This window comes from Pagrus pagrus (genome assembly GCF_965226575.1).
Source record: "Pagrus pagrus genome assembly, chromosome: 3".
Classification (NCBI taxonomy): Eukaryota; Metazoa; Chordata; class Actinopteri; order Spariformes; family Sparidae; genus Pagrus; species Pagrus pagrus.
In genome coordinates this window covers 13,421,883-13,438,000 of record NC_140187.1, presented here as the reverse complement: position 1 = coordinate 13,438,000, position 16,118 = coordinate 13,421,883, and the positions used below count along the sequence as shown (strand labels likewise).

Below are 16,118 nucleotides of genomic sequence, written 5' to 3'. Positions count from 1 at the left end.
AACAAAACATACTGCTCGTGGTTGTACTCTACACTCTTTGTGTGTGTGGCAATTGGAGTAGATCAAATGTGAAATCATTTTCAGAGGCGTCTGCACCTCCCTCTTTTCAAATTAACCAGGCACACAAATTTTAATTACAGCTAAAGCGTGCTGAGATGTACTTCTGCTGTTGTACATCTCCTCTGTAGTGTCAACACATTGTAAATGTAATAGAGCTAATCACAGCACAGCAAACACACACAAAACACTTATAGGAAAGACAAGAAGACAACACACCTGCCATGAAACAGAACACTGATACAAACAACTGTTTACTTACTTCCAGGATGTATTTCTGCAGGGACTGGATGTCTTTCAGAGCCTCCTGATCCTGATGAATAACTACCACCTCCTTCAGTGGGTACTGAAACACACACCAACATTACACTCGGTCAATAGCTCCAGTACCAAAAACACAAAATTAACATAACAACCATAACTACGCTATACTACAACTACTGCCCTAATATGAGATAAATTATATGTGCGACATACAAACATTTGATTAGATTACGAACAAATGTAAATCTGTAAAAAATATGAATATGCACATATTCACCTGTATTCATCTTTTTTACAAAAAATGCACAAGCAAAACATTTTTGCTATGGATCCTGTCATGAGTTGAGCAAGGTAAGTACTGGACCTTTTTCAGTTGTTAAATAAACTTTATACTGCTTTCTGGCGGACAACTGTTTTTAAATGACACATCAACAAAAATGTCTTGTTTCTTAACCGTCTGACGTGGCTACAACAGGTATAAGCCATTACTAGCCGATTAATTGCCTGTTTCCTAGAGTTTTAAATCACTACACCCTCAGACACTGGAGGGGTTGAATGGATTGGGTAGAGTTGATGATTCACCTTGACGGGCAGGGTCTTCCTGTCTCTGATCACTCTGCCGAGCTCGATCACAGACTGCATCTGAGAGACGGCGCTCTCAATGCGCTTGTCAATCACACTCTCCCTGAAAAACAGAAACACGGATAGAGAAAATGTAAGCCTCAACACATCATTATAAGACTCACAAGGTCATTGTATCATAGACTGGATAATAATTAGTGGATGGAGCAACTGTGATTTGTTTGTGGACAAATGTTTTGAAAGCCTTGAATTTGGCATAATGGCCATCGCCATCTTGGTTTTGTTGGAGGATGAAAGTGTCTTGTCCAGCACAAGCTATTTTACTCTAAATGGGACCATATTTTACTAAATGAACATCAACCTTTACTGAAGAAGACTTGAAACTGGCAATTGAGATAATAAACTCTTTAGGAAACTGTTTACTGATTGAATAAATCAAGTCGGAAGTAGGGTAATTTTCTCATAAGCTTATATATTATAATAAGAAACCAGTGGAGTCATCCTCTGCTCGCCATTAGAAAGAATGCAGGATTAAGGCACTTCCGCCTCTATTCAGTGCCTGATGCTTCGTCCTCTTATTATACCGTCTACAGATGATATGAACATTTGAATAACCTCTTTACTCAGCAGTTGGGGTCATAAAGGAGAGAACTGGGCATTTAAGCTTTTATCTGGGACTCCTCTATCTGAATGGGTGCCACCTAAGCCTGCTGCTGTCTTATAATAAGGGGATGTAGAGAGATGAGAGGAACATCTTTCAAAACAACCCATCTTATATTCTTAGTAGAATCATTACATGTTATGTAAAATTCTGTCCGACTGAGGTCACAGTTAGGGGACAGCGGTGCATTCCTGCAATAACTCCAAGGCAGTATTCGTCATTTTCTGGTTAATGGTGGGTTTGAAATTCAAATTGCTATTCTACTGAGGAAAATGAATACTAGAGCGTGACAAGGTTAGTAGCACACACATCTAAATAAAGATAGAGTTCAGAGCCATCAGCGGCAGAGTTTAACTCAGGAACATCCACTAATAAGGAACACGAAGACTTCCACCTATGAATCCAAATTAGAGCTGCACAGCCACTGATAATCATGCATAATAGTTATATTAGCCCCAACTGTCTGCAGGAACATAGACTGTCTGTGTGTACGTGCACAGTGCTTGTTCATTTACTCCTGCGGTGTGCTTCTCTGTGTGTGTGCACACAACAGTGGAGTAAAATGAGAGAGGAGAGGACGCCGGGGACAGCCAATCATTTAATGAGCTGATTGAGGAGCAGCTGTTCCCTCTGCCTGATTGGTGGCTGACCTTTGGGAGGGGGGTGAAGTAGTCCCATTCGGCAGCAGGAAGGACAAGCGGCTAATAAAGCAGCAGCACTGAGTGCTGTCTAAGTGACATGGGGAAATTATATGAACCATTACACAAACTATTTTCCTTTTGCTAAATCAAATGGATATTTAATCATGTCAGAACTTTTTAATAGTTAAAGATGATGCAATTGAGTTTGGGCTATTAGAAATTCCTTCCAGGCATTTCAAAACTGATCAGCCACCAAGGCACACATTTCACTTTCTGAAGTAATTGAACTGAAGGGAATGAAATGATCATATTCTGCGAGCAACATCCATTTGCAGGGCTGACAGTAAAAACAGGCCCCATGCAGTTCTGAGTGGGTTTTTTCTAGACCTCTCCACAAACTCCTGTCACTTTCTATAGAAGGCACTGACTGTTTCGCCCGTAAAAAACAGAGTTAGGCTGATTGTAGGGAAGAAACAGTGAACTTGAGGGAGGCGGTGCACAAGGATTTCAATGTCTTGAACCTGGTTGTTGGTTGGAGCTGACTTTGTACCGCTGTGGAGATTGCATCATGTATAAATCACGTTTTATCACCCAGTAACAAAAAACCTTGCAGTTGACATAAGCCGACAAAGATTTGCTTTTGAGTAGCTTCTACGCAGATTTTCTACAGAACCAATTGATCCCATAAAATAACACGTACAATAAAAAATCTCAAAACGGAAAATTTAATCAGAGCGGTGGAAGATAAAGTACTGCATAGCAGGAATGAGGAGAAAAAGTGGTGAGACAAGAGAACAGCAGCTGCTGTGAAGCCTGACAGCTATCTGGAAACTACTGTGGACTCTCAGCCTTCAAAAGCTTGTACTCTGAGGAGTTCAGAGTGTGATACGGTCGGGGTAAAGTAAGGCCATGAACTCTGGCTGAAACTGATTAGGCTGTGGATCAGCAGTGGATATCCTGTGAGAAAAGGGGCTAACATGAGGGGGATTTGCTGTGCGAGCTGCAGGATGACTGTGTTGTAAGAGCGGCAGTTTTAAAACTCAGTGACCTCGATTATGTTCATTTTGCGAAATCAGGTTTCAGTTAGTTAAAAAGAAAGACTTGCTGTTGCAGTTCTAGAAAAGAGGCAAATAAAGGTGGATTTCCCCACAAAAGACTTCAAGAAAGAGACTTCCTTCAAGAAATTAGTGCATGGTTTGAACAGCTTTTTAAGAACTAAAATTCAAGCCCACATAATTTCTTTATACTCACAGCAGTCAAATGTATTAAGTTTTTTTAACAGTTCATATTAACTTTGTATGCTTTACATGAGTGATTATGAAGAAATATTTTGAAAGTCAAGCTCATCGAGCTTCCTCGAATCGAGGGTCTAAGGACAGAGGTTGTCGTACATTGTACAGATTGTAAAGTCCCCTTAGGCAATATGAAAATTAACTTGACTTGAACGCAAAGCATATATACCAAGGGTGTGCTGACTCAGAAGGATCTTGATGATCTCCATCCTTGACCAATTTACTTTCCGGATTAAATGCAAGTTAGACATGTTTTTTTTCCCATAAAGCTTAAGATATTTCAATAATTTCCTCTGATGTTAGCATAGGCAACCTGTATTTCAGGTGAGGCAGCAGGCCTCCAGTGGGAAATGCTGTGGGGAACTTTAAATTCTGTTTAAAGAGTGTACACATCCTTGAATTCTGCCTGGCTCCTCTCAGTGAGAATATGTAAAAGATGTGGGGAACGCCTGGAGGACACTGAACACGTGTACTGAGGTGATGCAGCGACTATCATTATTGCATCAGCCACATTAAGGATGGATGGATGGATGGATGGATGGATAGCTAAAACTCTCTCACTCTTTTGCCAATGAGTGATCCTATGTAGTGAAATAATTAGTATTTAATTGCTTTTTATATAAACAGGGTCACATTCTGGTCAACAAATGAACTGATACATTTATAAATAAAATAATAAACAAATAAAAAAGATAAATATTACTGAGGGGTTTTTCCAACCTGACTTGGGGCAGCATGAGATAGTGAATGCTGCTGGCATCCTTTTCTTCGACAGAGGCGGGGTCGATGAGGTGACGCAGATTTTGGTACATCATCTCTGTAATGAAGGGTGTGAAGGGAGCCTGAAGGGAAGGTGGGAAGAAAGCAAGTGGACATGAAAGAAAAAGGAAGAGAAGATTATTAAATGCACTGTGCTGTAGTTAATTTACATTTTCTGCAATAAAAGGTCTAAAAGTCAGAAGGAGCAATTCAATCAGCATCTAAAACACATTTTTATTGCTTTTTTTCTCCTCAAATTGTGCAAAAGTTCATACAGAGTTGTGCCGGAGTGCGTTTACTTCTAATGTATTTCTCTTCTCGTTCAACCACAGCTAATTAATTTGTGTAGCTCACAGCTGATCTGTATTGATCTGGGTTAGGCTAACTGGCTCTTAGCGTGCCTCTCGCCTCACATGCAACCATCTTCAATGTGTTATAAATAAAAACTCCTACTGCTCATGCATTATTCATCGCCATGCAAGCACACACACACACACACACAAGCACACACACACCTCTCTCATACCAGCATTATTTCTTTGTGTTTTGCATGCGCAAAAGTAAAACCTAACCACAAGAAATTTCACCCATACAATCTCTCTATTCTCTCTCACACAGGCACACACACACACACACACACACACACACACACAGACAGTATGACTCACCATCAGCCTGCACATGGAGAACAGAACGCTGAAGAGGGTTTCCAGCGCCCACAGGCAGTCCTCTGTGCCACTCTCTCCCTGCAAAGTTCACACATGCATCAATACAGTCAGTCCCCTTGTGAAACAGTGAAGAGATAAATGTGCTCCAGCAGACACCAGTGCGTGTATCCCCCAATCTACAACAACCAAATGTTGAACAGGAGGGCCACAAACTGATCGCTGTAAAATGTCCACAGATGGAGGAGATGATGGAGAGTCACTCTTTCCATTCACTGCATTCTCCTTTTATTTAGAGATCGTGTGCACATTTTCAGTTCTCTTTTCCATGTCAGACTTTCATACCCAAACCACGTCCGTGCGGCATAACGAGCTCCTCATTTTGTCTCGGCTGGTCGGAGCCCTTCTCTCATTCTGTGTAACGTTAAGTCTCCTCCACATTTGTTTTGTTACCTTGAGGCATATTTCCTGCCTGCATCCGTGCCGTGCGGAAGAACACGAGCTATCGTCCAAATGATGAAAAATATTGCCATAACAAGTAGAGAACGATTAGCCTATCACAGATATATCGGTATCAGCCCATACATTGTGCAATATCTGTCGATATGTGACCTGTTTTAGAGATTCTAATGTTAAAAAAGATACTTGTGGTAATTTCTAATCTTAAAATTTGCAGTGAAGTTGATTATTTTGGTGCAATAATGTCATCAGGGACAATTAGCGTTAGCAATGTTAAAAACAAAACAACAATTAAGGCAAAACAACCATAAAGAAGGATACAGGATGTAAACCGTAAAGGGAAGCATCATCTGTACATATTCACTCGTGCATATAATTATGCATTTGACTTATCAGCTCATTCTTCTGCTAGTAATCGTCACTTGAGGGACTTCACCCAAACCTGTACCTTCCATCTTCGTTACATCGCAAGCACTGATTCAGAGGTGGTATCTCACCTTCAGGCGGCGTCTGTTGGTCCTGACGTACCAGTTGGTGAGCATGTCCACAAACTTGACCAGGCGAGGCACGACGGTGTACAGACGGTAAGCTGCAAGAAGAAACTGCCGTCAGTGTGTTTACGCTGAACATAGAAACAACATGAATAAACTGCAAGATGGGATGGATTTTAAAACATGAGGTGGTTTCATTTGCAACCACCGTCCATATCAAGAAGACAGAAGAAAGAAAAAAATGAACAGTGTGTGCTTGTGTCTGCCTCACTGTCCATCTCAGCCTTGAAGAACTGGATGAGGGACTGTGTGAAGGACTGAATCCATTTGTCCATGATGTTGTCACTCTGCTTCGCCGTGTTTTCATTGTACAGGAACTGAATATCCTCCTCCTAGCAACACATAAATACATGAACACGCACAAAAACAGACGAGGCATTAACACAAGATTTTTAAGCCCTCTGACAATTTGATCGGACACACTACTTCTCATGTGAAGCAGCTGAAGCCTAAACCACATATGAGCAAGAATATAAGTCAAAGTTGGAGCAGTTTGGATCTGTACATAAAGTAAGCTGATGAGAGCCATCTACAGGCAAAGAAGGCTACAGTAGAGCCAATACATTCAAAGGTACATGTACAGTTAACTACACGCTGTCTGGACAATATAACCAACATGCACAATGAGTCGCACAGGGGCTTTACCTTAATTTTTGGTAACTCTAAAGTACTCTAGCGTGTTACTTTTCTCAGTAGATAACGCAGTAACGTAACATGTTAATCTTTAATGGCAGTAATCTTGTAACGTAATGAGTTACTTTTAAAAGGAACGTTACCCAACACTGGTTATTATATACAGTAGGGGACTGCTTCCATAGATGATTATCACTTAGGCTTTCTCATCTGATGGCCAATTGCCTGAAATAGTTTGATGTTAAGAGAAGTCATTAACATTCACAAAGGAAAATAAATAGTCAGGTCATTTAGCATGTTTTCAAAAACTAACATCTTGTGTTTTATTATATTCAAAATATCATTGGGGGTATCTTTATGCCTTTTTATTGCAGACTTGAAAGTAGAGAGATGACAGAGTGAGCGCTGAGGCATACGGGAACGACATGCAACAAAGGTCTCAAACTGGAGTTAAACGGGACATGTTGCAGTTCAGGGTCGCTGCCTTAAACCTCTGGGCCACATGGCAGTGCCAACATTTGGCACAGGCCACAAGTTGAATTTTAACTGCCCCTGTAACACTGATTGCCTGCAGGTGGTTGAAGTAGCTGCAGCAGATGTTGCTTTCTTTGTCCATTGGTGGCAACACTGACATGTTTACATTTGCCAATCTAATATGCAGGTTTTACTTCCCTGCAAGAGCTCTCTGCTGCTCAAGCAACATTCTGGCTTCTTTTTTTAAACTGCTCTCACAGGATGGTTTTAATGTGCAGACACAATCTGGAAAAAATGGTTTTGTAGCCAAATATCCAGCCGTCAGTTAACCAATGACAGGGATTTAAGGGGAAGGCATTATTACATCTATAACTATATTATTTCATGGCACTTGCAACAAGCAATTTCCTTTTTGCACCAATGGCTACCCAATAATAATTGGTTCATAATCATAACTGCTGTACGATCAAGCAGTGCTGTTTTTTTTTTTAGACCAGGAATAGAAAATGGAACATTGGAGGAGTTGTGGAGGTAATGACCTTTTATTCTGTGCATTACACATGTACCTTCTGTAACCTTTGTACGTTCTGCACCAGGAAGCGGTAGGCATTATACCACGGCAGGAAGACATCCTTCAACACGTCTCGCACGCCCTCCTCTTTGAAACGCAGGTTCTCTGCTCTCACTACGGGAGAGTTGATGAGGTACAATCTACAAAAAGAGATGGTGAAGGAGTTGGTGAGTGTGGCAGGACTGATTATGAGTGAGTGAGAGCATACAGTGTTCACACAGGTGACAACTCAAGTGTGTACATAGGATGTGTTCTGTATGAGTTGGTGAGGCTGTTTGCTGTATGTGTAAGTGGACCGATGCGAAGGAAGTATCTGTGCTCGTGCTGAGGACAAACTTTGAAAACTAAAAAAAAAACAGGCAGTGTTGCCCCAGTTACTTGTTTACCAAAGTTATTTTAAATACACTGTATAGATGGTACAAGGCGCTGTGACAAGAGTGTTGTGGGAAAACAAAGTTTACACCTAGACAGCTGGTTTAAACTTAAAGAAGATGTATTATGCTCATTTTCATGTTCATATTTTTATTTTAGGCTCCTCTTGGAATAGGTTTAAATGCTTTAGTGCTCAGAAAACAGTTTTCTCATACTGTCCATTGAAGCAGTACTGCATTCAGCCTCTGTTTTAGCTCCTGTCTCCTTCTGCAATGAAGCAAATAATTTTTATGATTTCTATAATAATGATATAGATGCCCCAAGCCATTATGCAAGACACTGTAAGCATCTGGGTCATATTTCAGTATCCACAGGACACTTACGGTAAACCATTAAAGCAGGGCTGTGAGGCAGGCTGCATTCTCTTAATGCAAAGCAATTCAGCTGTCAAACATATCTGCACTGGATTAGCTTGACCAATTGGGCTAAATGTCTACCTTGAATATGTTCTGCACAAATTTTTGGGCCAAAACCTAATTTTACCAACAGCATCTCAGTGCAAACTAATCTCTTCTCTTCATTAAAGCCAAACACACTGTTGACAGGACAACGACAGAAATATCGGAATAATCCACAGAAATATAATAATGTGTGGCAGGCATCACACACAGTGTAGACTGAAAAGGTTTCAATGATGACTCTGGAAGCAAGCCAACATGATGCAACTTCTTGCAACAGGACATGAGTGAGTTTAATAGCAGCAACTGTAAATTTAAAATGTAGAATAGACAGAAGCATCAGCTGATCAAACACTTTCTTCTGGCATCTTAAAATGAGCCGACATGAAGACAGACGACTGTCACTTCACCCAGTTTGACTAAAAAGACTTCACAGTAGAGCTGTATCAAATAGTTCAAAGCTTCATTCATAACGTCGACAATCGAATTCTGACCAACATTTGAATGCTGCACTCCAATACTGCCTTAGGATTTGTGAAAGCTCGTTTCGATCAATTTTTGATCGATTTGATTGACCCAGCAGGTTTGGTCACACTTTCAGAAGATCTATAATAAATTCATTATTGAACCACACTTCATGAATGTTTTTTTTCCACTTGTTCCATCACAAAGAGTGCCATGATATACATGTTCTTTGCAAGTGTATGTAAACCTTTGACCACGACTGTAGATGTAATCATTTCCAAACTTCACAGCATGCTTTTAATCAAACAAAATATTACGCTTCAATCAATATTTATTGGCGTTTAGTCTTTCAAAAAACAAAATTCTCACTGTCACAGTCAAAAAACTGTTTGCTTTCTTGCTTTCTGCGCACAATGGGGGGCATGCACCTGCATTCACATGGCCATCACGCAGCAATCGACAGCACAATTCATTAAATTAATGAAAACACAATAAAAAAATATCTATTTCGGATCGAACGCTTATCAAAATTACTGAAGTTGTTGCTCAAAAAGATCATATCATGTGTCTGTGTTCGCTTGGCACGTCATCTCTCTCATACAGATAATGACTGCAGAAAGATATTGAAGAAAATGCCAGTTTGGTTCATGTGAATTCATTAAAGACAGTAGATTTAATTTCAAGAAGACTCACTCATTTAATCTGATGAATTATTCAAAATGAGGATTTTGTTCAAGGATTTTTTTTTTTAGGGTGATTACATCATAAAACATGCCGACAGACATTCAAAGCTTTGATCAAAAAATCCTCAAATCAAAAAAAAGAAAAAATGGCATTTGGCACAACGCTTCCTCACAGGCTATACTTGATTCTCTCACTGGCTCAGTTACTATCCAGAGTAACATGAAAGGTGGAGTCATGGCAGTCACATGTATGTATCGTGTAAGTAAAGTTTTAAGGCACAAAAGAGACATATTCTGTTGAAAATCGAAGCCTTATAGACAAAACAGGCCTGAGCCTCTCCCTCTTTATCTCAGCAGCTCACTCTTCATCAGTCTATATATGAGCATATGGCTCAACTGCATAGTGCTTTATTCATTAGGCCATATGGCTATGGCACTCTCACTGCTCAGGGCGAAGGAGCGAATGTATGATGGGAAACAATGTGTATGCATGTGATGTACAGTATGCGTGTGTGTTTGTACTGTATGTAGGACTCAGAAGTTGCCCAGTTAAGCGTGGATAGTGATTCAAACCTTTTAAAACCGTGCCTGCTAATAACATAAGGCCGGTTAACACACAGTATCCTGCCACCGGCACACAGGCATTCATGCTGCAGAAACACACACTCATTCAAGCACAGCTCTGACCTGAGGGCATCAGCTCCATAGTTCTGCACTATCAGTCCTGGATCTGGATAGTTCTTCTTGCGCTTGCTCATCTTCTGTCCATCGCTGCGGGAATGAGACAGGCAAAGGCATTAATGCACATACACATACACATACACATACACGCATGCACAAAAGTGCATGTTAGAAACCATGCACTTGGTATTCAAGTTAGTTCTTCCAGGTCAGCAGGCCTGTGAGCACAGTGCTGCTTTTAGACCTCGGGGCTGAGGACAAGTAGCCCTATTGTGGAGCAGCTCTAAGGGCTAAATGTTACAGCACACATAGCCACACTGATCATGAGAAAAGGAAGAAAAACTAGGAGATGAATGGGCAGGTAAAGAAAGGAGATGTAATGGAATATAAAAATGGAAGTAAAATGGAGGGTAAACGGTGGATTACGAGAGGCGGACCAAAAAGAAAATGTCTGCCAGAAATAGCTTGGAAAAATGTTTGAAACTGACTGAAAGAATAAGGCTGCCTTTCAACTAATCCTGTTTAAGATGGAAACCAAAAATGGATCCACAGACCTCCACTGCTGTTCACAAACTATTAAGAACACACCGGTGAGACGGCTAAAAACAATCCTGCAAAAAGGAAACATTCACTCCTGTTTGACTCATGTTCAGTACAAACTACTTTAGTAAAATTATTTAGCTTTTGTTTTAAATACAACTACGTATTTGACATCTGTTTGTGAAGATTTCTCTGTCTCCTCTTATCTTGCCTAAGAATATTGGTCCGTATACCTTCATAGCAGCCCTAAACAGTGTAACTCACTGAAGGAACTAGAAGACTTGTTTGTTTTGTGTAATGTTGATGTATCGTCCTGTGAAAAAATGATTTTCCGGGGACAATAAAGTCTAACTAACTGTGAGAAAGAATGGGCACAAATGAGTGTAGGGAAACTGCACTAGAGACACATTGTTGGTTTTGATTTTTTGTTGACAATGAGAAAAATCTAGAATAATAGCAGCCTTAATCTTTAATGACAATGAATTCATTTGCAAATTAAAGACGTAGGAAGAAGAGCGTTTTGTTGATAAATCAGTGGTCTCACCTGGCGAGTACCAATCCGTTAACAATGACATTCTTGAAGGGCGGTTTGCCAAATAGCGCAGTGGAGAGCACCAGCAGGGTGTAGAACCTACAGCAGGATACAAAAAGATAGTACACACAAACACTGGATTAATTCCTTCTCTGCAGGAGGTTTGAGAAAATCAAATTTACTAATTCAATCTATCCATTTTTAATCAGCCATTGTTTAATACCTATCCTTGGATTAGTAAGTCTTTTATGAACACGCTCATCTGCCTGATCCATCCATTCATGCTCTGCTCTCTCCGTGTCTCTATTCCTCATCTGTCAACCTCTTTCCATCTATCCATTCATCCACAGCTTACCATCCCCTCGTCTGGTCAATGCCTTCAGCGATGAAGTCTGCGGGGAAAGTGTCTTCAAACTCCTTTCTGTTTTCGAAGGGGTAGTGAGACTGGGCGTAAGGCATGCTGCCGCTCTCGAACCAGCAGTCAAACACCTCTGTGACCCTCCGGAGGACGCCCTTACCACACCGTGACGGGATGGTCAGACTGTCAATGCTGGGTAGAGAAAGTGTAGAAAACGGGTACAATTGTGAAGACAAATGGCAGCAATAACAGTTTGACCAGTTTTGTTTTTTTGTTTTGGGCTTTATTATTGTTTTTAAACATTTGTAGACTTTGTGGATTCATGGGTCTATAGGGCTTTTTGGCTGTGGTCCAGAACAACAACTTCATAATGTTTCATCGCTGGGAGCGAGGTTTAAGAAAAGAACAGCGGTGCTCATGTTGTGCTGACACCCACTACAATAAGGTCAGTTATTGCTTTATGCTTCAAGTACATGGATTAATTTACTCCATATACACACTCGCTCAGATACAGACCATGAACAATATCATTGTTTCTTCAGTGCTTACCTTGAGGAAAACAGATGATACTGGGGTAAAGTAGTCACTGCAAAGTGTCAGCCTCTTTGAGGTGCTCATTAAATGCAGATTAAACCCACATAGAAAGTTATCTTAGTCATATTGTTAGTAAATGAAAAATGTCAACATCGTATATCCAGTTGATTAAGCACATTTCATTTCTTTTTCCCTCAAGCAACTACCAATTATTAGCACTCAGGCTTTTAAATTGCAGATTACACCTTTAGTAATCTGTTGTTGGCCACTAAAGCAGCTCTGCCGCAGTACTCTGCTGCTCCTGAGAGCTCTGCTCCTGGGCCTTATTGAGGAAAGGGAGAGTGTGAAGCAGGAATTTTCCAGAAGAAGTGCACTGCCGAGTACATTTTGAGTAGTTTAATATATTTCTATGGCGTTTTATGCATATGATTTTGCTCAAATGTTCACTTTCCTACAATACAGACAAGCCATTATCTCTAGGAGCTGAACACTTCACACCTTATTATGCGAACTGATAACAGTCTGTGCCTTTAGCTCTTAGATATCCGTACGACTTTGTATGAATATTTTTCCTGTGCCCATTTTTCCCAGTAAGTCAAATACATCAAATTGGTTAAATGATTGTCATTGACCACTAGCAGGCCATCATGACAGTGCTGACCTCAGAGGGAAGCAGACTGTGGGACTGAACACAGCAGCAGGTGTACGGTCCTATTGTTCTCTTTAGTAAGGAAAACAGAAGTGATTATTTAATTTCTTGACATTTTGCCAACTTCATGCTAACATGCCATCTTCAGTATACATCTCTGCAACACAATACAAATAAGTCTTTGACATAATATCAACGCTATTGTTGCTTCACACTTTGTTGATAATGTTAGTTATTTTTTATTTCCTTTTTTAGTGTTTTTCTATTTTTTGTGTCCTAAACTTAAATTCTGGCCACATCTTACAAATTGCAAACTGATTGCATATCAGAGCACTTTTCAAAGCTGCTTTTAGATGTCTGCTGTGTCGCTAATGAGTTACTCTTTAATTAGTTTCTTTTTGATCTCAAAGATTGCTTGAATCATTTTCATCAAATCATTACTTTTCCACTCTTTCAGACCTGCACAGGAACATGTTCTGTACAACCGAAACACAGGAGCAGGACGAAGGCGACCTCTCCCTCACCCATTAATTAAAGATGGCCAACCCCATGGAAGTGATTAAAGGTAATTAGCGGATGAAGAGCGGAAGAGTAAAGTGATCTGTGTTCCACAACAGCCGTCTGGTTCAGGCAGACGGGTCACATGAAAAAGAGGCGGAGGACACATTCATACACCGACATCAAAAACTCCTCTCATGTACACACACACACACAAACAACCTGTGTGAATGTGAGGTAATCACACTATCACAACAGAAACACACCCCTGAGTACATGTTCAGGTAGCTGATAATCTCTGTGTTTGATCAGTGACTCACCTCTCCCGATGCAGATCAGTTACTTTGACTCCGGTCAGCTCCTCCAGTTCAGCCATGGACCCGACACACACCACCTGACCAACAAACACACACACAAACGCACAGCACAGCTTGAAGGAGCGATATCACAAAACAGCTTTCACAGTAACAAGTTGCTTGAATATTGCTGAAATGATTAATGTTTTACTGCATGAGCAGAAGGAGGAAAGACATGATTTACCGATCAAATACACTGTACCGTGATTACTGTTGGAACATAGAGCTATTTCACATTTATGGTAATAAAAATATATCACTTACAGCAGCTTTAAGAAAGTGTATTTTAAAAAATGTCAAACTATTCCTTTAAACCCAGAAGAATTAAAGGCAGTTGTACTCACTCAATTATGAAGTTCACCCTAACAGAAGAATTGCATCTGCAAAGGACTATCAGCACTAAACCTCATGATTCTGATGTATTTTTATGCCCGTTTTAGTAATAAATTATCACAGTAGAACACAAGTTAAAAGTAGGCCTACTTCAACACACTTCCTGTGTAACTTTACCTTAGAAAGTATGGTAAAGTGTGTTATCTGGTCTCCTCAGAGAGTTAACCTGTAGGCTCTGCTCTAGTTTTACCACAGCACCAGGTAACATGGCCCAGATACAGCGTGATACACCAGCGTCAGATATAAAAAAAGAAGACGGAATGAGAGAAACACAGAAAAGGGACAGCGAGAAGACTGAACAAAAAGAAAAAGACACCGAGAGATAGATATTGTGAAACACACTCACACAGACAGACACACAGCTTTAGTTTTGGGTGTGTGTGATATGCCGCTGAGGGGTGTCTGAGGGAGGCACCAGGGAGCACGAGTGCTCTGGAAATGATCACAATGCTATTTCCAGCAAGCAGGTCGCTGGCTGTCCCTCTTTCAGCCAGGGGACCAACACTTCATTTTTCAAACGCTCAAACAACCCAATTCTGACACCTCTATTCAGTTCAGTCCACCTCATGTAGTCAAGCCGCGTTTGGCAATGAACATCCACCACCAGACAAACATTTACAGTTTGGCTGGCTTCTCCGCTGTCTGCTTCTCTTTGCTCTTTCATTTATTCTCCTCCTCCTCTTTTCATCTCTCATTTTCCCCCTTCTTAAGTCTTTCTCTTCCTCATTTTCTCCACAAGCTGATTTATTCTGACCCCCTCCTCCACCTCCTCTTATTCTCCCCGTCTTCCTTCCTTTTCCCCCTCGATCACTGTTTGTCTCAAGGACCTTTGAAGTTGCCTTAACCGACATGAAGAGAGTCCAAACACATTTTGGTTTGTGTTTATTTGCTGTTTACATTAATGAATCATTCATGTGTTGAGTTTACGGAGGCACTCGGTAATGGTGCCTGAGGGGAGCTGACTTTGACTGCAGCATGGAGTCACGCTACACTCTCTGGTTCGACACCATGGTCACGTCACTCTGCCCATGCCAGAAAGTCTCTCCTACACAAGCCTCTACTCATACACCAGAAAAAGGGCCAGATATGTTAAATTATGTGTGTCAAAAAGAGGTCAGCGAGAAACATTTTTACCCTGCCAATTTATGTGAAGAGCTGGATTTCTGAAGCCTCGAAGCAGACCAATCTGCCTTTGCAGAGACACAAGACTTTTTCCCCCCATACTCATTTCTATGGTAAATAAAAGCGAGAGTTATGGAGAGTTCAACTTTTCAATTATGCCCTCTCACGCTTAGCCCAGATTGATTTGTGAGTGCTGCCAAGGCTCTCTGAGAGAAGAGTAACTGTCTTGGTATTTGGTCATGACACAGACAAATTGTGTGATCCCTGCCGAGTACAAAGACACATTAGAAGCATTAAGTACTCTATTAAAGCATAGCGAGCGCGTTGTTTGTGCGTTTTGTGTGTTTCCTGACCTCTTCATAGTCATCGCTGACCCAGAGAGGGATCGGCGTGCCCCAGTAACGGTTCCTGGAAATGGCCCAGTCTCGCGCGTCTCTCAGCCAGTTCCCGAAACGCTTCTCACGCACGAACTCTGGAACCCTGCGGAGACAGAAAGATTATGATGTGCGTTCTGGTCGACCACAAGGACAATCAAGTCTGTATGTAGGCTGCATTTAACAGCTATTTACAACCAGCAATTCTTCTCGAAACCATTAAGGTTTCTGCAGTTTACCACAATAAATTCAAGGTTATATTAAGACCTTTTCAATCCAACTGAACCACAATTAAATGTTTCATGGTCAACGATTACATTTTCGATTACTGAGTCATTGTTTTGAGCAATTTAGAAATTTTAAAAAGTACAAATTCTCTGATTCCCGCTTCTTAAATGTGAATATATTCATATTTATTAACTCCTCTATGAAAGGAAACTGATTATCTTTGGGTTGTGGACAAACGAGACATTTAAGGACAGCTTTCTGACGTC

The 16,118-nt window shown here is 40.8% G+C and overlaps 1 protein-coding gene across 2 annotated transcripts in view; it reads right to left on the bottom strand.

Moving 5' to 3' along the window:
- The window catches only part of iars1 (isoleucyl-tRNA synthetase 1), a 56,379-nt gene that overhangs the window by 17,316 nt on the left and 22,945 nt on the right, over positions 1-16,118 (bottom strand). For both annotated transcript variants that reach the window (XM_084349714.1, XM_084349715.1), the window contains exons 14-25: positions 15,604-15,730; positions 13,700-13,773; positions 11,696-11,890; positions 11,353-11,439; positions 10,275-10,358; positions 7,605-7,749; positions 6,143-6,263; positions 5,878-5,969; positions 4,925-5,002; positions 4,218-4,339; positions 904-1,006; positions 320-403 (exon numbers count right to left, since the gene is read on the bottom strand). In XM_084349714.1, the coding sequence (XP_084205840.1) occupies positions 320-403; positions 904-1,006; positions 4,218-4,339; positions 4,925-5,002; positions 5,878-5,969; positions 6,143-6,263; positions 7,605-7,749; positions 10,275-10,358; positions 11,353-11,439; positions 11,696-11,890; positions 13,700-13,773; positions 15,604-15,730 (1,312 nt within the window). The remainder of the gene's footprint in view (positions 1-319; positions 404-903; positions 1,007-4,217; positions 4,340-4,924; positions 5,003-5,877; positions 5,970-6,142; positions 6,264-7,604; positions 7,750-10,274; positions 10,359-11,352; positions 11,440-11,695; positions 11,891-13,699; positions 13,774-15,603; positions 15,731-16,118) is intronic.